The sequence below is a fragment of the Colobus angolensis genome, unplaced genomic scaffold (assembly GCF_000951035.1).
Source record: "Colobus angolensis palliatus isolate OR3802 unplaced genomic scaffold, Cang.pa_1.0 Scaffold241, whole genome shotgun sequence".
In the NCBI taxonomy this organism is placed as follows: domain Eukaryota; kingdom Metazoa; phylum Chordata; class Mammalia; order Primates; family Cercopithecidae; genus Colobus; species Colobus angolensis.
In genome coordinates this window covers 3556554-3579085 of record NW_012115611.1, presented here as the reverse complement: position 1 = coordinate 3579085, position 22532 = coordinate 3556554, and the positions used below count along the sequence as shown (strand labels likewise).

Genomic DNA, 22532 nt, shown 5'->3' with positions numbered 1-22532 from the left:
CAACAGAACAGAATAGAGGCCTCAGAAATAATGCCACACATCTACAACCATCTGATCTTTGACAAACCTGGCAAAAACAGGAAATGGGGAAAGGATTCCCTATTTAACAAATGGTGTTGAGAAAACTGGACAGCCATATGCAGAAAACTGAAACTAGACTCATTCCTTACACCTTATACAAAAATTAACTCAAGATGGATTAAAGACTTAAATATGAAACCTGAAACCATAAAAACCCTAGAGGAAAACCTAAGCAATACCATTCAGGACATAGGCATGGACAATGACTTTATGACTAAAACACCAAAAGCAATGGTAACAAAAGCCGAAATAGACAAATGGGATCTAATTAAACTAAAGAGCTTCTGCATGGCAAAAGAAAGTATCATCAGAGTGAACAGACAACCTACAGAATGGGAGAAAATCTATCCATCTGACAAAGGGCTAGTATCTAGAATCTATAAGGAACCTGGACAAATTTATAAGGAAAAAGAAAAACAACCGCATCAAAAAGTGGGCAAAGGAGATGAACAGATACTTCTCAAAAGAAGACATTTTATGCAGCCAACAAACGTATGAAAAAAAGCTCATCATCACTGGTCATTAGAGAAATGCAAATCAAAACCACAATGAGATACCATCTCATGCCAGTTAGAACGGCGATCATTAAAAAGCCAGGAAACAACAGATGCTGGAGAGGATGTGAAGAAATAGGAACGCTTTTAAACTGCTGGTGGGATTGTAAAATTAGTTCAACAGTTGTGGAAGACAGTGTGGTGATTCCTCAAGGATCTAGAACCGAAAATACCATTTGACCCAGCAATCCCATTACTGGGTATATACCCGAAGGATTATAAATCATTCTACTATAAAGAAACATGCACACATATATTTATTGCAGCACTGTTCACAACAACAAAGACTTGGAACCAACCCAAATGCCCATCAATGATAGCCTGGATAAAAAAAAAAAAAAGTGGCACATATACACCATGGAATACTGTGCAGACATAAAAAAAGGATGAGTTCATGTCCTTTGCAGGGATATGGATGAAGCTGTAAACCATCATTCTCAGCAAACTAACAGAGGAACAGAAAACCAAATGCCACATGTTCTCACTCATGAGTAGGAGCTGAACAATAAGAACAAATGGACACAGGGTGGAGAACATTACACAACAGGGCCTGTCAGGTGGTGGGAGGCTAGAGGAGGGATAGTATAAGGAGAAATGCCTAATGTGGGTGACAGGTTGATGGGTGCAGCAAACCATCATGGCACATGTATACCTGTGTAACAAACCTGCATGTTCTGCACATGTACCCCAGAACTTAAAGTATAATAAATATATATATATTATATATATATATCCTACTATATATATCCTACTATAATGATTAGTTTATCTCTTCCTGCAAATGTGCTCATTTTTAAAGTTTGGTGTAAGATACACACAATTTAGAATTGTTATATCCTCCCCAAAGCAATACAATGATCCCTTTAATTCTAATAGGCCCTGTCCCAACTGTGTTGTGTGTTTCCTTTCTATCTTGTTTTCTTTCTCAACCCTACAAATCACTATTATTTGCTTAGATTCAACTACATTGTATTTGTCACTCGGGGTGCCATAACAAAATACCACAGACTGGGTGGCTCAAACAACAAAAATGTATTTCTCACAGTCTGGAGGCTGAAAGTCTAAGAGCGGTGTGCCAGAATGGTTAGGTTCCAGCAAGGGCTCTGTTCCTGGCTTATAGACAGCTGCCTCTAGCTGTGTCCTCCTATGGTACACAGAGAGAGAGAGAGAGAGCATGCTCTGTGGTGTTTCTTCTTATAAGGATGCTAATTCTATTGGATTACAACTCCAACATCACAACCTCATTTAACCTTAATTATTTCAGTAAAAGTCTTATCTCCAAATATTGTTACACTGGGGATTAGGGCTTCAACATATATATTTGGGGAGACAGAAATATTTAGTCCATAATATACATTTTTAAACTATCTTGGTCTTTGTTTCTTCAAAAATATAATAAGACCATCCATCTAAATCACTTTCTTTCTGTATGAAGCACATTCTTTAAAATTTCCTTAGTGTCTGTTAGAGACATATTATCTATTACTCTTTATGTGAATATGCATTTTGCTCTTTTACTTGAAAGATTGTTTTTGACCGTGAAAGTGTGTTGACAGTTGTTTTCTCACAGCACATGAAGATCACATTGTCCCCTTGATTTCAGTTGTTGCAACTGTCTAATTATTGTGTCCTTTCTCTGGCTAATTTTTTTTTCCTTTTTGAGACAGAGTTTCACTCTTGTTGCCCAGGCTGGAGTGCAATGGTGCGATCTTGGCTCACTGCAACCTTCACCTCCCACGTTCAAGTGATTCTCCTGCATCAGCCTCCCAAGTAGCTGGGATGACAGGTGCCCACCACCATGCCTGCCTATTTTTTGTATTTTTAGTAGAGATAGGGTTTCACCATGTTGGCCAGGCAGGTCTTGAACTCCTGACCTCAGGTGATCCATCAGCCTCAGCTTCCCAAAGTGCTGGGATTACAGGCGTGAGCTGCCATACCCGGCTTCTGGCTATTTTTAAAATCCTCACTTTTTGGTATTCCACAATCATTAAGATATGTTTATACATAGACATTTTTTAAAAAGTCCTGTTGGAATTTATTGAATTTATTGGATTACTGTGTTTCAGCTATTCTGGGAAATTCTCAATTCTGAAGCTTTATTTCTTCAATTTTATCTTTCTTGTTCATCCTTTCTCTCTCTTTTTCTTACTTTTCTCTTCTCTGGAACTCTGGTTAGATCTTGTTAGTTTCCTAGGGGTGGACATAACAAACATGTAGCTTAAAACAACAAAAAAGTATTGCCTCACAGTTTCTGGAGGTCAGAAGTCTGAATTCAAGGTGCTGGCAGGGCCATGTTCCTTAGAAGCCTCTAGAGGCAGTTTCTTCCTTGCTTCTTTCCGCTTTTGGTAACTCCAGACTTTTCCTTGCCTATAAGTGCATCACTCTAATCTCTGCCTTCATATTAACATAGCATTCTGCCTGTGTGTCTGTGGCAATAATGGTGATTTACTTCTAATTCACCCTTTCACTGAGTGTATCTTTAGGGTCCCAGTTTTTTGGTGGAGAGCCTCCTTTTACACATTAAGCAATTTCTAGGCTTCTCTCTTATCCACATGTCCTTGAACAGTTGAAGATTAAACTTTGGATTTAGCAGATTTGGCAAATATGCTCGAGGTAAAACCTGGCTTTATCATTCTACTTATCTATTTAGCTTCTTTTTTTTTTTTTTTTCACCTTTTTTGGCATCTGAATATTCTTTTTTCCTGCCAGGTCATCAATTTATTGGAAAAGATGTTTTCGAATAATTTATCCAACATTTTTGGTAGTTTTAATGATGAGGAAGAGGGTAAATCATGTTATCTAATCTACTACACTGCTGGAAACAAAAGTCAACTATTAGATTTATTTTAAAAGAAGCCCATCTGGCCAGGCGCAGTGGCTCATGCCTGTAATCCCAGCACTTTGGGAGGCCAAGGTGAGCGAATCACTTGAGGTCAGGAGTTCAAGACCAGCTTAGCCAACATGGGGAAACCCTGTCTCTGCTAAAAATACAAAAATTAGCCAGGTGTGGTGATGGGCACCTGTAATCCCAGCTACTCGGGAGGCTGAGGCAGGAGAATCGCTTGAACCCAGGAGGCAGAGGTTGCTGTGAGCCAAGATCGCGCCACTGAATTCCAGCCTGGGTGACAGAGTAGAACTCTGTCTCAAAAAAAGAAAAAAAAAAAGAAGAAGCAGCCCTTCTGATAGGTATTACATAAAGCATTAAAAACTACAGAAGAAAGTTAAAAGTGCTATGAGAGGACATTGCAAGTGAGAACACCATCATTTGGTCCCAAGTTTTGAAGAGCAGATACTGCTAGACCCTGATCAGTGATTTTAAAGGTGGGGAAGGGACACTGATAAAGAAAAAGGTCCTTCCATAGTAGTACATTTAATGTACCAGCCTGTCACTTATCCCTCCATCCTCATTAAAGCAGCAAGAAAGAAGATAAAACAGTATCCTTTTCCTTTTTAAAATGCACTTGGTGTAAAAAATAATGATTTATGCCCTATATCATGGTAACTCAAAGACAGCTTAAATGATGAATTAAAAATTAAAGTACGCTTGAACATAAGCAAGATATGGAGTATGCATGAGAAAAAATACATTATAATGAAAAGAGAAGCCACTAAAATATACTTATAATCCAAGTATTTTTATAGTTCATTATTTGGTGTGTATTTTGGGGGAATACTTCACTATTTTCAAAATCTAAAATGAGAAAATATGTCACAAAAGATGCTGCCTCATAACATCTACAAATCTGCACATATCATTTCCCTCACTACTGCTGCCTCAAATTGCAACCTGGTGGCTCCAGACAACCCTCCTGTCAGGGACCTCACCCATTACTGCTAGAGACATCAAAGTGCCAGAGTTCAACTGTTTGTTTGTGTGTTTGTCTGCTTTTGGCAGAAGTGCGGAGATTTCTCTTCCTTTTTATATCGTGCTTGGTTTGAAGAATACTCAAACAGTTCTTCTTTAAACTCAATGTCTCCCAGAATCTTAGTAAGAATAACTTTTCTAGTATCTTTAATTGTAGTCTCCTCTACTTTCCTATGCTGAATCTGGGAATAACTTGGGAGAAAAACTGTGCATAAAATTAGCAAACCAATCTAACTGACAAATATCATGCAGCTCACAAAAATTGCCCTGCCCTTCTATCTGACAACTTGGATGCTTGGTTACTAGGCAAACCTGTCTGCAAAACTCTTTCTTTGATATAAGTAATCTCCTAGGAAACTTCTAAGTCTTAAATGTAAATAGACTTCTGGCAGACATCACCATTCTACCAGACATGCCCAACAAATATAAAACACATCAGAAGATATAACTTAGGTGCAAGCTGATATGCCTGCCAAACTATTATTTGAATTCTAATTAGAATTCTAATTCCTTCCTGGAAAATCTTAGCCTAAGTCAGAGGTTGTCTGAATCACTGTGCAATGAGATATTAAATTTTTCTTGTCTAAAAGTTCAGGCTGAGGCCTCAAAGCTAATAATAAGTATAATGTATACCCACAAGTCTAAAAACAGTTTATGAATGATGAGATATCACTATGCATCTACTGGAACAACTAAAATTAAAAAATAATGACAATGCCAATACTGGCAGGGATATAGAGAAACTAGATCCCTCACACACTGTTGGTGAGAATGTAAGATAGTATAGCCACTATAGAAAAAAGTATGGCAGTTTCTTATAAAACAAAACATACATTAACCATACAACCCTGCAATCACACTGCTGGACATTTATACCAAAAAAAAAGAAAGAAAGAAAACTTATGCCCACACAAAATCACATGCACAAATGGTCTCAGCAGAGTTATTATAATAGCCAAATCCTAAAAACTACCCAAATGTCCTTCAATGGGTGAATAGTTAAACAAATCTTATAGAATTATCCCATGGAATACTGCTCAGAAATAAAAAGACACAAACTATTGAATCAAGCATGTATTGAATCAGGATCTCAAGGGCATTATGCTGAGTGAAAAGAGCTGATAGATGATCCATACAGAGTATGCCAAGAGATGGTACTATTGGTCCATCATTTGCTCCCAGTCTATATTGTGGGGTAGGGGTAGGATCTAAGAGAATTGGTTCTGAAAAACGGTTGTTTTTTGGGTTTTCTTGAAGAGCATTATTGGCATAGGAAGAGGGGTTAGGATGTACCCAAAAAATGAGTGACAAAGGAATCAAAATGTACTCAAAGAAAGTAAAGGCTCTTGCCACAAGGAAAACCTAAGATTTCCTTCCTGGGGTTGTCAATTTCTGCTGAGCTGACTTTGGCTGTGAAACAGGAGTGGAGCATGAGAGAACAAGATCTCAGAGTCAGACCTATGTCCCTGGAGTGACAGAAAACTTAAGACCAGTTCCTGACCCACATCCAAAGTAGCTTAAAGCCAAGAGGCTGGCTGTAGCTTTCCCTAATAGCAAGGCCAGAGGCATAGCAGCTGGGGAGCAGAGGTGCCATTCCACAGAAGACAGGGCAAGAACCATGGCCAAGATAAGCAGGCATGAGTCACCTTAAAAGAACCTTGACCAGAAAGGTAAGTTGTCTCAAGAGGAAATGTGCTGGAGGCCTCCCACAAGAGCAAAAGCTGATTTGGATTCATAAAGGATCTGGCAAGAAGCATCAGCCTTGTCAAGAACTGCAGGACAGATGTACAAGTGAGGAGTTAAAGAGATTTCAAAGATCCAAGAGTGTCTGCCATGACAGAAGATATTAGACAGCTGATAAAGAGCTACAAATAGCAGCAAACAAAAAATACCCTTCTCTTGTTTTCTTAGCACTTATCCTCACTGTGATCTTGGAAAAGCCAAAACCAGCAGAATGGAAAGTGAAGAAGGAGGATAAGGACCAGTACAAACAGCAAAACAAAAACATACAACTACCCGGACTATGCTAGTACAGCTTTCCAAATTTGTCAGATGAGCTGTGGAGAAAGGATTGAAGCTTATAATTAGGTGAAATGTTGGCAGTTTGATTCAGATTGAATGGGGTCTCTTAGTACGTGAAAATGGGAACATTTCACTGAAACCTGAAAATGACAAAAGATCTAACAAATTCACCCAAGGTATCATCAAAGATGAGAATGGAAGATCTCACAGACATATCCAAAGGGGAATCACAGGGGAAAATCAAGCTACTTCCTGGGTGACTCCTACCAAGTTCAGCCTTTTCAATAAATTGTGACAAATCCTTGAACACTTTTCTTGATCTTTGATATTATGCCAGTCTGTGCTCTCCCTGAAGCAATCTTTCGCTCATATTAAAAACATCTTCCTTTGATATTCCGTATCATTTATCCTTAAGTATTTTGAGAAGACATAATATCTTTACTAAAAATATTGTTTTAGAAATCTATGGATTTCATAAATCAGATGGTATTTCATTGCAATCCAAATGTTTCCACTTCACTAAACAGCCTATTCTATTTTCTTTTTTACTAGATGGTATTGGCCAGTTAATGCTGCAGTTGTTAAACAGGAGTAAATATAAATATTATTAATTTCTCTGAGGGATTCTATTTATAATAAAGACCATAAAAGTGGTGATCATGAGTGAAGTTTGTGTAATTTAGAAGTAACTTGAATTATTAGTTATTATCCCTCTCAGAAAACGAATTACTAACCCTTCTGAAACAGTCCCTTACACTGACCATCCCTGAAGCTATTGGCCAGGACTCAGTAGATCAGTTATCCAAGAAGAGTGTTGTGGCATTTTCTTCTTAGTTAACCTATATGGATTTCTAAAGTCTCCCAAAGATGATTCACTGCCAGAAAAACTTGGTATGAGTCACTGAAAACCCTGGACCTTTCCCAAATTCTACCTCAAAATGAACAACAGAGGATATGTTGAGAAGCTAATTTAATGATGATAGATGCTACTTACTTAATCAGAGTCCTTTGAATCCTATTTGTGGCTTCCATGAAGTCCTATTTGTGGCTTCTATCTGTTTCTAGAGGCAGACCCATTCACACCCAAAAGGCATCAGAATTTTCAGTATTCAAGCTGTAAAACCCTAATGCACATAACTCAACAATAAAAGTATCAACTATCTATGAATTGTTTCAAAACGTACAATCCATTGTAAATAGTTCTTCACCTATCTCATCTTTAAAATAGATCCATCCCTTATCTAGGAACATGGGACATTGAAATTTTTGAACACATAGCTTTATTATAAGAATTTCAAAGCAGGTGAGAGAAATGGGAGGTGCCAACTTATATTCAGCTCTTCAAGCAAAGTGTTTTGAAAACAAAAGTCAGGATCTGTGTTAGTCCATTTTCATGCTGCTGATAAAGACATACCTGAAACTGGAAGGAAAAAGAGGTTTAATGGACTTACAGTTCCACATGGCTGGAGAGGCCTCACACTCATGGCAGAAGGCAAGGAGGAGCAAGTCACATCTTACATGGATGGTGGAAGGCAAAGGGAAGAGAGCTTGTGCAGGGAAACTCCCATTGTAAAACCATCAGATCTCATGAGACTTATTCACTATCAGAACAGCACAGGAAAGACCTGCCCCCAGGACTCAATCACCTCCCACTGGGTTCCTCCCATAACATGTGGAATTCAAGATGAGATTTGGGTAGGGACACAGCCAAGCCATATCAGGGTCTTAATTAACATCTGGAATATAGCATTTTAATCTAATTAGGACCACACGTGGTTACACACATTATCTTTCTGGAATTTTTGTGGTTCCAAAAGTGCTGAAATTTTCATGTAATTTTAAGTGTTATAAATAAGAAAATCAATAGTTTCTGCCAGGCATGGTGGTTCACACCTGTAATCCCAGCACTTTGGGAGGCTGAGGCAGGTGGATTACGAGGTCAGGAGTTCGAGACCAGCCTGGCTAACATGGCAAAACCCCATCTCTACTAAAAAAATAAAAATAAAAATAAATAGCTGGGTGTGGTGATATGCACCTATAATCCCAGCTACCCAGGAGGCTGAAGCAGGAGAATTGCTTGAACCCAAGGTGTAGAGGTTGCAGTGAGCCAAGATTGCACTACTACACTCCAGCCTGGACAAGAGAGCAAGACTCCATTTGGGGGGCTAGGGGTGGGGAGAATAAGTTTACTTTCTAATTCATAAAGTAAAATAGTACCAAGGTCAATGTTGAATTTTCCTTGAAGTGAATGTTATGGTACATAATGCAGATCTGCACCCCATCCCTTTCTAAATGGAGGTACTCACTTCCTCAACTATTGGGAATACTGCCAACAGAGAGTTCAAAGGTAAGTCCCTCACCAGGACTGAAGAGAGCTGCTTTGTCCCAGGTTACACCACCTCACCAGTGACAGCTTGAATCCAATAACTGTTTAAAGAGAAGATGACAGGAACAGAGGGGTGCCCCAAAGGCCTGGCCCTTTGCTTCAATTTGAAATGACTCTAAAGAGCTCCCTGTGAAATCAGCTGCCAACTTCTCCCTCTTGCTGTCTTCTCCCTCACACACATGTTGCTTCCAAGCACACTCTCCAATAAACCTCCCATACCCTAAGTTCCATCCCAGAGTCTGCTTCTAGAAAAATAACCTGAGACAGAAGGACACAGGAACCAGCTTGAAGGGGCTCTAGCTGGCCAAATCAGGGAGAATTTGATAAACAAAACAATTATGATGATAATAACAGATTACAATCCATTGAATAAAAATAATACCATACTGATAGAAAGGAGGGGAGGAAGGAGGGAGGCAGGGAAAAATGTAAATGAAGGAGGATGAGAAAAAGGAAAGATCTTCTATATATTTATTTATTAGCGGAATTCCAGCTAATAAACATAAAATGAATGTTGTAAGTAGATAATCAGTATGTAGCAACCATCTCAAAAAGGTACTTAATTCCTGGAGTCATTGATGAAAGTTAATGCTGCTAGTGGGTGGAGATTAGTTGAGGATCAGGATATTGATGTAATTTTTGAATACTTTTGCCTGACATAGAAATGAATTACAAGGGAAAATGGAGAATTTAAAGTGAAGAAACCTGGCAAATCCAAATATTGCTCCTTTTTGTATATTTGATCATCTGTTTGATGATCAAGTTTAATACTAACCTTAGTGATATGGGTCTACATTACGTAGCTCTTGATGTGCACATGATTTCCACAAAGATTACATGGTTTGAATCGATCATGCAGACACACCAGATAGAGCTAAGTTGAGGGTCAGTCTACAGGATGTAAAGCCTTTTAAAAACTGTCAAGAATATGGAAAAGCAGTAAGAGGAACTGTTCCAGATTGAAGAAATATGAAGAGACATGACAACTAAACGTAACACATTCCTGAAGGGCATCCTGGACGAGAAAGGAAAAAGAGTCCTTGATGGAACAGTTGAAACGTGAATCATGCCTATGGATTGGATTGTTGGATTGTAATGATATATCAATGTTGACTTCCTGATTTGGAGGTTTGAGTGCTAATTATATAGGAAAATATCCTTGTTTACAGGAAACATTGACTAGAATGGTTAGAAGTTGTAGGACACTGCATCTTTAGCCTGTTTTTGTAGGTTGGGAAAAAGGTCTAATAATAAATAGGGTGTGTGTGTGTGTGCGCGCGCGTGTGTGTGTATGTCTGTGTGTGTGTGACAGAGACAGAGACATAGGAAGACAGAGACAGGAACTGAGAAAAAGAAAAACAAAGAAAAAGATGAGAAAATGCAATAAAATAGGAACAATTGGAGAGTCTCAGTGAAAGAGATAAGGGAGTTCCTTTTGTTATGACAACTTTTCTGTGAGTTCAAAATTGTTTCAAAGTGAGTTATTAAAATTATATTTCCATTATTACCTCTTATAAGCACCTTCAACACTCAAACCACTATTATTTCTATTGCACAAAATAATTTTTTAAAGCAACTCAAAAGTAAACTCAGATACAGCAAACGTGGTGTAGACTGAGAAACCAAACCAAAACAAGACTCAAAGGTACAGTTTAAACTGAGCAATGTAAGGCATGCTACCTGCTACTGATGCACAGTCAAAGTGAGCATGTTTTTCCTCTGAATCATAGCTTTGAGCAAGTCTGTAAATGTATACATAATATCAATTCTTTTGTATTTTTGAGACTTGTTTTATGGCCCAGTATTTAGGAAATATTTGTACATATTTTATGTGTTTTTGACAAGAATGTATATTGGGAAGGTCAAATACTATGTCCTATATGTCCATGATATCAGACTTGCTGATTGTGTTGTTTAAATCTCCTAAATTCCTTACCAATCTCTGTTGCTTGATCTATTAGTTACTAAATTCCAGATCATACATCAGCCTACTAAACCACCACCTTGAACATTTTAAAAACATCTCAAACGTATCCTACCTGAGCTCCCCATCTTCTCCAAAATATCTGACTTCTCCCACAGTCTTCCCTATTTCAGTTAATGACATTATCCGCCCATAGTTATCCTTGATTCTTCTCCTTCTTACCCACATATGATCTTTCAATTTTTCAAAATATATTTGAAACATGACCACTTTTCACTACCTCCACTGCTACTTCTCTGATACAAGCCACCATCACCTCTTACCAGTATTACAGTAATAACCTCTTGATAGGGAGTGCCCTGTTCCCACATTTGCATTCATCACTCTGTTCTCAGTGCAGCAATCAAAGCGATATTGTTTAACTTCCATCTGATGATGACACTCCTCTGCTCAAAGCTTTCCAGTGACTTCCCATCTCATTCTTATAAGACAGTCTCGATGGATATAATAGCCATGTGTAGAGAGACAATTTTCTATTGACCTGTCATGTTTCTATACTTTTTTTTTCAACTTTTATTTTAGATTCAGGAGGTACACATGCAGGTTTGTTACAAGAGTGTGCTGCATGATTCTAAGGTTTGAGGCACAACTGAACCAGTCACCCAGGTAGTGAGCATAGTACTCAATATAGTTTTTCAAGCCTTACTCCCATCTGCCTCTCCCCGATTTTGTAGTCCCCATTGTCAATTGTTCCCATCTTTATGTCCATGTGTATCCAATGTTTAGCTCCGACTTATGAGAACACACAGTATTTGGTTTTCTGTTTCTGTGTTAATTCACTTAGGATAATGGCCTCCATCTGCTGATTAAAGATACTGGCTGTTTTTGTTATCGGTTATCAAGCATGTTTGTGTAGAAAATATTCTTGGAAGACAGGGATAATGTCTTCCTTTGGAGTAATAAGCCAGTTTGCTTACTGCCTTATAAGATGGAGATACTGTCTTCATTTGGAGCAAAAAGCAAGGATGCTCACTACCCATTATAAAAATATTTGGATCTCTAACCTCAGACTTCCTCCCCCAAGCAACCCACTCCATGTTTATAACATGGTCTGTGAGAGAACTGAGGTTCCTAGAATTGACTCAAAAATGCTGACACCTTGGCTACTGCTAATGCTGTAATAAACTGTCCTTTGTCTCTGGAGTTTCACATCTCTTACCATCATCATTGAAAATGCTGCAAGGACATGGATACAGCTAGAGGCCATTATCCTAAGCAAATTAACACAGCAGCAGAAAACTAAATACCACCTGTTCTCATAAGTAGGCACTAAACACTGAGTACAAATAGATATGAAGATGGGAACAATAGGCACTGGGGTCTACTAGAGGTGGTAGGGAGGGAGGGGGACAAGGGCTGAAAAACTACCTATTGGGTACTATGCTCACTACTTGGGTGATGGGATCAATTGTATCCCAAACCTCAGCATCATGCACTTTACCTATGTAACAAACTTGCATATGTACCCCTGGACCTAAAATACAAGTTGAAATTAAAAAGAAAAGAAGAGAAGTTGCAGGCTAATAAGTTAGATAGCCAGTAGGTAAAAGTCTCACAACCTTCCCAGTCTTTGATAATGTGATCTGGCCCCCATAACCTCTCTGACCTTGTCTATTAAAACTCTCCCCTTCCTTAACATTCATCCAGTCACACTGCCCTCCTTCCTGTTCTTTAATCATGGTAGCAACCCTGTCACCCTAGGGTTCAGTATTCCCTCTCTCCTCAAAGACCCACTTGGCTCAATTCTTTACCTCCTTGAGGTGTTTATTCAAAACCACCTTCCTCATAATGCTTTTCCTGCCCCCACATGCACACATGCCTTTCTCCTTTCCCTGTTTTTCTAAGATGTATCAACATATATTCACTATTTAAACATGTATCATATATTTAGTTTACCAACATATGTTTATTTAGTTTACTATTTCCACCCACAAGGATGACAGCACAAAGAATTTTTGTTTGTTTTACTGTTATGTCCCAGACAGGCAGCCAAAATACTTTAATTCAACTTCTGTGAACCTAGTGAACGTGTTGGCACAAATCTTTGCCTATGGTGAAATAGGGAGGGTTGCCAATGGTCACTAAATTTAGAAGATGGATAGCCAATCAGGAAACAGTAATTTATGGTTTCAAAACACATGTGAAATATTTTCACCACAAAGTGATCACTTTTAGGAGTAGATGGACATAAAAGAAATAATTGGGCATAGCTCAATGACTAATCACTGCTATGTCCACCTCAATTTTTCTCTTGACTTTATTTTAATCTATAAAATAAACATTTAAGTCATATTAAGCATAGTCATTTTTCCTGTTCTAGTTTATCCTTGAAGTCTGCTAAGTAAAAATGTATCTCTTTTTGAAATGACATCTTGCACCAATATTTTGAATGTGTATTATTATTAGAAAATGCAATCCTCTGAGTACTTTGTTACTGAATACTTAATCAAATAATAAGCTATTAGAGCTGAAGCCTTTCTCATTATATAAAAAATATGTATTGAGCATCTTCTCAAAACATACAATGTCAGAGATATTAATAAAATTCATTTATTTTGAGTTTTAGTTTAGTGACATTTACATGTAATTTCAGTACGTGTCACTTCTTTGGAAAAGCATGAGTTAGGTCAGCTGTTTTATGATATGCTCACATGTGCACAGATAATTCTCAAATCCTGCACTGACCCAGTAGCAACAATAGTTTCAGCAAAAACTTCCTCTTGAAATACAATTCGAGCTCCTCCCCACTGGGTAACAGGGAACTCTCTCATCATGCTGTTGTTGACTGACCTCTTCCATTCTTGAGACTCCCCTCTCAGATGTTCAGTCCAGCCAAAGGAAAGCAGCAAAGCCAAATAGGTACTACCACAAAACCTAGCCTTATAGGTGTTTTTTATCTGCATTCTTCATTCTGTTCAATATTTCCTACAAACTCTTCCTCAAGAGGAATAGGGTAGAGAAAAAATTACTTGTAAGATGTTAAAAGTGTATATCGAATATAAACAAAGAGGACAAACTATTAATTCTTGAAAAAATTAGCTATCTGCTTATAACATAAAGCTTGATTTCCAGCTCAAACTATTCACAATAATATGAGCCACATAAGTTAAAGGCCTATACATTAAAAAACATACAAACTTATGGTAAAAAATATAGAATGCAGAACTAGAATCTCTGAGGGAAAAAATATAGATTATATATAACTATGTGTTGAGTAATGTTTTCAAATAAGACAAAACAAGTAAATTGTAAAAGACCAAGAATATTGGTAAATACAAAATTAAAAATTTTGAATAGCATACCATAAGTAAAGTCAAAAGAAAAATGACAGATATGAAGACATACTTGCAATAGATATAAGAAAGGGTTAGGACTCAGAAGACATTTTAAAAATTGCAAATCAAATTTAAAAACATACAACCGACATAAACAAAAAAGTCACAGAAAAACACAAATGGCCAATACTCACATGAGAAACTCAACTTCACTTGTAATCAGCAAAATGCAAATTAAAATAAAATGAAATCATTATGATTGCTAAAAAATTAAAATTTTAATAATCTCAAGTGTGACTGAGGATATACATAAGGATATTCTGTTGTCTTCTGCTGGTTGGAGTATAAATTAATGTGGACACTTTAGAGGGTAGTTTGGTGGCATCTATTAACTCTAAAAATGAACACAGACCATCACACTACGATTCCATTTCTCATGTTTGCACGTGAGACACTTTCTCTCATGTTTACAAGGAGATATAATCAAGTATGTTTATTTTATCAGTATTAGTAATAACAAAATAATTTTTTTTTTTTTTTGAAACAGAGTCTTGCTCTGTCACCAGGCTGGAGTGCAGTGGCGCAATCTCAACTCACTGCAACCTCTGCCTCCTGAGTTCAAGTGATCCTCCTGCCTCAGCCTCCCAAGTAGCTGGGGCTACAGGTGTGCACCACCATGCCCAACTAGTTTTTTGTATTTTTAGTAGAGACAGCATTTCATTATGTTGGCCAGGTTGGTCTCGATCTCTTGACCTCATGATCCACCTACCTTGCCCTCCCAAAGTGCTGAGATTACAGGCGTGAGCCACCATGCCCAGATGATAACAAAATAATTTTAAGCAACTCAAAACATGGCAACATGGCAGTGGTTAAGTAAACTGTGGTACAGTTAATCTAAGATAATCAAACTATGACAAATCCAGTAGTAAAAGCCAGTGCATCTAAAATTTAAAGAACAGGAGGAAAGTGTGCAGACAGCAGCATCATATTTCCATGTAGGTTGTTCATTGAACATCTCCAGGGAACACTATCCACATAAATTACAATGTGACGACTTCCCCTTGGGGTTATGCAGTGCACCATATGCACAATGGTGCATGAAGGTGGGATAATGTTGGGAATTTAACAGGAAGCCAAATCATGCAAAGCTTCAGAGGTTATGGTAAAGAATCTGCATTTTATTCTAAGTAAAATTCCTGAAGGGCTTAAAGAGGGCAATTAATTGATGTTTTCAAAAGGTTTCTCTGGCAGATATATAAAATGGATGTGAAGAGATTAAGACAAAAAGTAAAAGATCAATGAGGAGTATATTGCAATGATCTAATCAAGAGTTGATACTGACGTCAACTTGGATGGTGGCAGTGGTAATGGAAAGATGGGGCAAATAAGAAATGTATCATGCAGCTATAATCTATTAATGCATTATATTGGGAAAAGTAAAGGAAATTTTGGAAAGAGCACAATCAAATTGATTACCAAGCTACTATATGGGGCTTTGAATGGGTGGTGGGACCATTTGCTGACCTGAGGAAGGCTGAGGGAAGAGTATCTTTCAGCAGTACAACTTCAAACATGTTAAGTTCGATATAACTGAGATGGTCAAAACAAATAATCAATAAGAGAGATGATTATATAAAACTGAAGCTAAGAGAAGAGGTTTAGAGAGACGTAAATTTTGAAGGAGTTATCATATGTACAGGTATTTCTTAAAGTCACGGAATTAGACGAGAGGTCACTAATGGAAAGAAGAGAAGAGAGACGGGCTATGGAAAGCCCTGAGGAATTATAAAATTTATAAGACAGGGGCATATGAAGCTAGAGAGATAGGGTGGGAAACCAGGAGAAATGGAATACAACTGAAAATAGCCTAGTTACCCTTCAATGAGGGAACTGCTCAGGAAATCATCCTATATCCATTTTGTGAAATATTATGCCACAAAATAAAATCAACTGATCTTTGACAAAAGAGGAAGAAGAAGAAAATGGGGTAAGGATAATCTTTTTGACAAATGATGCTAGAAGAAATGGACATCCACATGCAAAAAGAAAAAAAAGAATCTAAACACAGACATGACATCTTTCACAAAATTTAACTCAAAATGGATCCAAGAACTAAATGTAAAATAAAAAAACTATAAAACTCCTAGAAGAAAATATAAGAGAAAATCTCGATGACTTTGAGTTTGATGATGAGTTTCTAGATGTCAACCAAAGGCAGAATCCATGAAAGAAAAAAACTGATAAATTAGATTTCATTAAAATTAAAAAACTAATCTGCCAAAGACACTTGAAATAGAGTGGGAATACAAGCCACAGAGTGGCAGAAAATATTTGCAAAATATATATCTGATAGAGAACTGTTATCCAAAGCAAACGAAGAATCTGTAAAATTCCACACAAAAATTAACTCAATTTTTTAAATGGGCAAAATATCTAAACATAAACCTCACCAAAGAAGATACCCAGATGGTAAATAAGCATGTGAAGATGCTCAACATCGTATGTCATTAGGAAATTACAAATTATAATAATTGGATAACACCAGATACTTTTTAGAATAGCTAAAACCCAAACACTTATCACCCAAAGCCGGCAAGGATATGGAAAAACAGGAACTCTCAATACTGGTAATGCAAAATTGTACAACAATTTTGGAAGACAATTGGGCAGTTTCCTACAAAACTAAAAATACTCTTACCATATGGTCAAACAATTGTGTTCCTTGGTATTTGTCCAAAGGAGCTTAAAACTTGTATTCATACTATATGATTTCAACTATATCATATTCTGGAAAAGGCAAAACTATTAAGTCAGTAAAAAAAGATCAGTGATTGCCAGGGTGGAGGGAGGTTCAAAAAGGCAAGCAAAGAGGATTTTTAAGGCAATAAAATGATGTATGATTTTATGTATGATACTGTAATGGTAAATAAATTTCACAACGCATTTGTCAAAAACCATAGAATGTACATCAAGAGCGAATTCTATGTAAATGATGAACTTATGTGATAATGATGTGTCAGTACAGATTCATCGATTGAACAAATGTACTCTAGTGGGCGATACTGACAGTGGAGAAGACTGCGCATGTGTTGAGGCAAGGGGTATATGGGAACCCTAATACTTTCCACTCAGTTTTGCTGTGAACCTAAAGTGGCTCTGAAAAAATAAAGTGTATTTTTAAAAATACCTTCCATGTATTTAAAAGGAGTGATAGGCAAAATATGCTAATATCAGTTCCACAAAGATAGATGGAAAAAAAGCAATTACTTATGCATAGTTTATATAAAATGTGGTTTTATTTAAAATAAATCAAGTATTAGATATATGCATATGTTAATTGTATGTGTATTTTTTTTAAGTCTGGCTACATGTACAATAAACTTAACAGTAATTCCTGGGATTAAGAGAGGAGAAAGAACAATGAAATTTCACTTAAAAAATGTTACACACTTTTATATTGTCTTATAATAAACATGTATTAATTTAAAAATATTTACAAAACAGTTTCAAAAGGACACTCACATTTTAAATCACCCTTGTGTTCTTAAAATTTTTAACCAGGTTTTATGAAAATGTGGTCCAAGGAATCTCTATGTCAGAAACACCAGGAGGGTTTATTAAAAATGGGGGTGCTTTCTGAATCCCAACCCAGCTTTTTTTTTTTAAGACAGAGTCTAACTCTGTCGCCCAAGCTGGAGTACGGTGGTGCCATCTCAGCTCACTGCAACCTCCACCCACCTCCCAAGTTCAACTGATCCTTCCACTTCAGCCTCCCCAGCAGCTGGGACCACAGGCATTCGCCACCATGCCCAGCTAACTTTTTTTTTTTTTTTTGGAGAGATAGGGTTTCGCCATGTTGCTCAGGCTAGTCTCAAACTCCTGAGCTCAAGCAATCCTCCAGCCTCAGCCTCCCAAAGTGCTGGGATTACAGGAGTGAACCATTGCGCCAGGCCCCCATCCTGGCTTTAATAAATCAGGCCCTCTAGGAATGAGGTATAGCACCTTGCATTCTTGGCAACACCATCAGGTGATTCTAACTTCTACCCTTCTGAATCGCAATAAGTCAAAATGAATGAGTACAGTTAAAAACAAAAACAAAAACAAAAATAAAACAGCAAACGCCAACACCTCTTGGATAAACATCTACCAATTATTCAATCTAAAGTAAAAAGAGCCGTTAGCATACGCCTGGTCCAAAGAGCAGGGAGAAAACTAAATAACTAGATTAATGGCTAAGCTATTTCCTGAACCAGGGCGCACTCTAAGAAGCACCGTAACATTTTAAGAAAAGAAGAAGGCATATAGATTCCATAGGGATAAAAACTGGCCGAATGTGTAGAACTTTCCATCTCCCTCTCTTAATTCCCATTGGGTCAGTTATACACAGAAGCAAAAAAATAATATCAATATATTATGCCTTAAAATATATCCTGACTTGATTATACTCTATATTTGAATCAGAAATATAGAGGCTGAAGAATAACTTATATAGTGTTGTTCTCTATCTTCCAACATTTGAACTATCTTTCTGAAAGCATTATAAATGTAAGACATTTCCAAGAATTTCAGCTATGCATCTGATCCCTCTATATAATACAATCTAGAGCAGAAGATTTGTGTCACATAGTATCAGTCAAAAAAGGCATAGTTACCAGAAGCAATAGAAGGCTTTTCAGTAAGTGGCTTCGTTACAAAAGCCTAAAGTTAGTGGAATTAGAACAGACTCACAAATTTACCAAGGTTCAATGTACTCACCTACAAGCAACTCTTGGGCAATAAATCCTTAAATTACAAAATTACGTAAGTAGTTTATTGTATTTATGAGCAATGTTTTTTAATCCAGCAGGTAACTCACAGAGTTCTCTTTCTCTCCTCCCCCCCAGCTTTATCCATAAGTGATCCATCTTTCAGAAGCAGCGAGTTATCCTGGATGTCTTTTGCTTCCTTTCATGTTCGAAAAAAGACACATATTCAATTGCAGTTTCAGCCTCTCGCTGCAGATGGTATCCTATTTTATGCTGCACAACACTTAAAAGACCAATCAGGTAAGATTGGCAGGCTGTTTGTTTGCAGAATGAAAAAAGAAAAAAACCCTAATGAATTCCTAATAGTCTATTAAAAAATGTATGATAGTGTTTGTGTCACCTAGTCTTTAAATATGTAAACATTTGATGCTTTTATGTTCTATTGTCAATTGTATGCGTATGTTGTATACACTATTGCAAGTGTATGCGTATGAATTTAGAGGTCCTAAATATTCTAATAAAATAGCAACAGATTTGTTGGAATTAAAGTTTGCAAAATCTAAATATAGTATATGCTCAACTTTAAAACAATACCTCAAAAAAGACATTAAAGCCATGCATGATAGTACTGTGTCAAAGGAGACAAAATATGCATATAAAAGATTTTTTAAAAGGAAGGCATGGTTGATATATTTCATATAGATTCAACCACATTTATAGTGCCAAAAATTCTCTTTAAGTGGTTCTGTCATCCAAATAGTAAACGCAGGATTTGTGTTCTGAAATGCTTATAAAAACATATTGGAATTTTAAAAGGTACTTATTTATCATAAAATATGAAATAAAGTATCCAATTAGTGTTTTAAAAAATAATTTTTTAGATTTTACTATTTTATCCTTGATTTCCATTTTCATACATTTCTCCAAAATTCTGACAGACATTTGCACACATAGTTACATCTCCATTGCTAAGTATTTTTAAAATCTTACATCTGCCTTTTTTTGGTCTTGCTTCTCAGAAAATGAGAAACAATTTTGGTATTGAGAAATAATTACAATTGCTTATTTTGTTTCACATCATTAACAAAAATGGTGCTCTTAATTATCATAATCTAAGTAGTTCTTATAGAAGTGTCTTGATTGGCTTCTAAATGATAAGAATATCAGGGAATTCGACTAAAGTGGTTCCATCTCAGTGCACTTCTGAGATACCCTGAAAATAATTTCAAAGAGAAAAAGTACAATTGAGCTATAAAATACAGCTCAGAAGAAATTTGTTCTCCTGAGATTTGATATTTGGTTTTAAATTCATGATTAAATCTCCCTGTGAAAATGTCAAATAGGAGAACCACACACAAAGAGAAATTTTCTATTTATAAATCAAGAGACATTAAAAGACAATCAACTTCAGTTATATTGCTAATAAAACTCAAAATTAACGTAAGTGGGACCTATGTAAAAGGGCAGAAAATCAAGGTATATTCAGGATTGTGACTGGCTGGGAATAATGTACTATAGTTTTATAATCAGTACAACAGATACATATTTGTGTTTATGTATATGAAATATAAAGCTCATACACACTAATACATAGGAGGGTAAGAGCACATCTTCTTACATCTGTTATTCAATGCATGTAGTTCAAGACAATCAAGAGTTTCCTTTTTATGCCATCAGACACTACTTACAGAGATTCATTAGTTTCACACAATTGATGCTGCGTTTGACACTTATATAAGAAAATCATGAAAATTTTAAAATATTAAAAATATAAATTCTACATGCTTAAACCTAGATTAACCAAAAACAATTATCAGATGAAAAGCATAAACTTATCTTTTAGTAATCAAGTGATGTAATAAGTTTATTTGAAGCCTCTCATTTAAGGCTGCAGAAAATAGAGCTGACAGTCCTGTACTTTGTACCTTCTCTAAGAGCTGTGCCTGATGTAAACATTAACCAAATCTTCATAGTTGATCCTCTGCTAAGAGGACCTATTAGTAAAAACTAACCAAACACTTACACAAAGTTAAAATCCAAAAATTTAAATATAAGAAGCCAATGTGGTTTTCACATATTGAAAACCAAATTCTAAATTAACATGGTTTCTGTATCTCTTTAGAGGTTAATAATTTGAGTACTCTCAAGTAGTGTAAAATTAAAAAAAAATAAATTGAACATTACACTAGATGATTTTAGATCTCTGATTTTTGAAAGATATTTTAAAGAAATAAGACTCCGGTCCCTTTTCGTCTATTTCTGCTAAAAATTTAACACCTTTAAAAGATTTTTGACATATAAAAATTATCAATATTTTGTTAAGCACACATTAATCAAAGCCTGAATTCATCTGACATAGTTATAATCCTCCCAATTTGTATAAAAAGGCCTAGTCATTGCAATGTGAAGTTAAAATATATTCAAATAATTAAGCTATATTTTAAGTAAGTTTAAATTACCATTGCTTTCCTTTTCTAGAGAAAAGAACGTATATACAATTCCCCTGATAACGCTGATTGTAGTCTCTTCACAAATATTAGGTCCTATAAGATTTCTCTGATCTATGATAAAGCACGGTGGGATAGCAGACAATGAGGTAGAAACAACAGCAGAACAAAGGCGGGAGGAGACTCAGTCATGGTTGAGTGGGCATTAAATAGCCAAAGTGAATTCATTTATGATCTTTATCCTATTTGAGCTGTTTCTTGTAAGGACTGTTCATTACATGTTCTTACTCTAATGCCAATCCGAGGCCGGGTGCAGTGGCTTATGCCTGTAAACCCACCACTTTGGGAGGATGAGGTGGGCAGATCACCTGAAGTCAGGAGGTCAAGACCAGCCTGGCCAACAAGGCAAAACCTCGTCTCTACCCAAAATACAAAAATTAGCCAGGCGTGATGGCCAGCGCCTGCAGTCCCAGCTACTCGGGAGACTGAGGGAGCCCGGGAGGTAGAGGTTGTAGTGAACCGAGACTGCATCATTGCACTCCAGCTTGGGGGACAGAGCAGGAGTCCGTCTCAAAATAATAATAATGCCAATCTGTACTTATGACCCATAACTAGAGAATCATATCCTAATGCAATGAAATTTAAAAGTCTATGATTTTTTAAGCTAATACAGCTTTTAGCTTCCATAGCCACAGAAAGAAAACTTTTTGTCAGTTTTTCATAAGAACATACTAGCTGAGTTAAAATAACCCTTTCTTCACAGAAGCTAGCCTTGCTCTTTCTTCTGGTTGGCAACATGACCAATGATAATATAGATCACAGCTTCAGCTTTCCTAATCATTTCTTATATATTTTTTATTCTAACGTAGCTCTTCACTATGAAATTGTTTACTACAGGAACACTCTACAACACAAAGAGCAAGAAAAGCTTCCTCCATAATCTTGAGAAAGATAACTGGTTTGTGTTCACTTGCAGGCCATAAAGTATATTTAGGTTGCTATAAATTTTTTGAACTTAATATCAATTATGTTTACTTGTTCTAGTTTTTTGTGGTATAACCCATTGTATATTTTTCTTTACTGATCTGAAAGTTTATAATGCTGCTTCTCTTTCCTTATAGCTAAAAATGCTGTACATGTTAGAAATTATGCAAATAAACTGAGTTTCTTCCT

At 36.6% G+C, this 22532-nt stretch overlaps 1 protein-coding gene across 2 annotated transcripts in view; it reads left to right on the top strand.

The window, feature by feature from the left end:
• EYS (eyes shut homolog (Drosophila)) overlaps positions 1-22532 on the top strand; it is a 2062375-nt gene that overhangs the window by 2036794 nt on the left and 3049 nt on the right. Inside the window, exons 42-43 of one of the 2 annotated variants that reach the window (XM_011945634.1) lie at positions 6412-6472; positions 19049-19212. In XM_011945634.1, the coding sequence (XP_011801024.1) occupies positions 6412-6472; positions 19049-19212 (225 nt within the window). The remainder of the gene's footprint in view (positions 1-6411; positions 6473-19048; positions 19213-22532) is intronic. The other variant, XM_011945635.1, reaches the window with a different exon arrangement.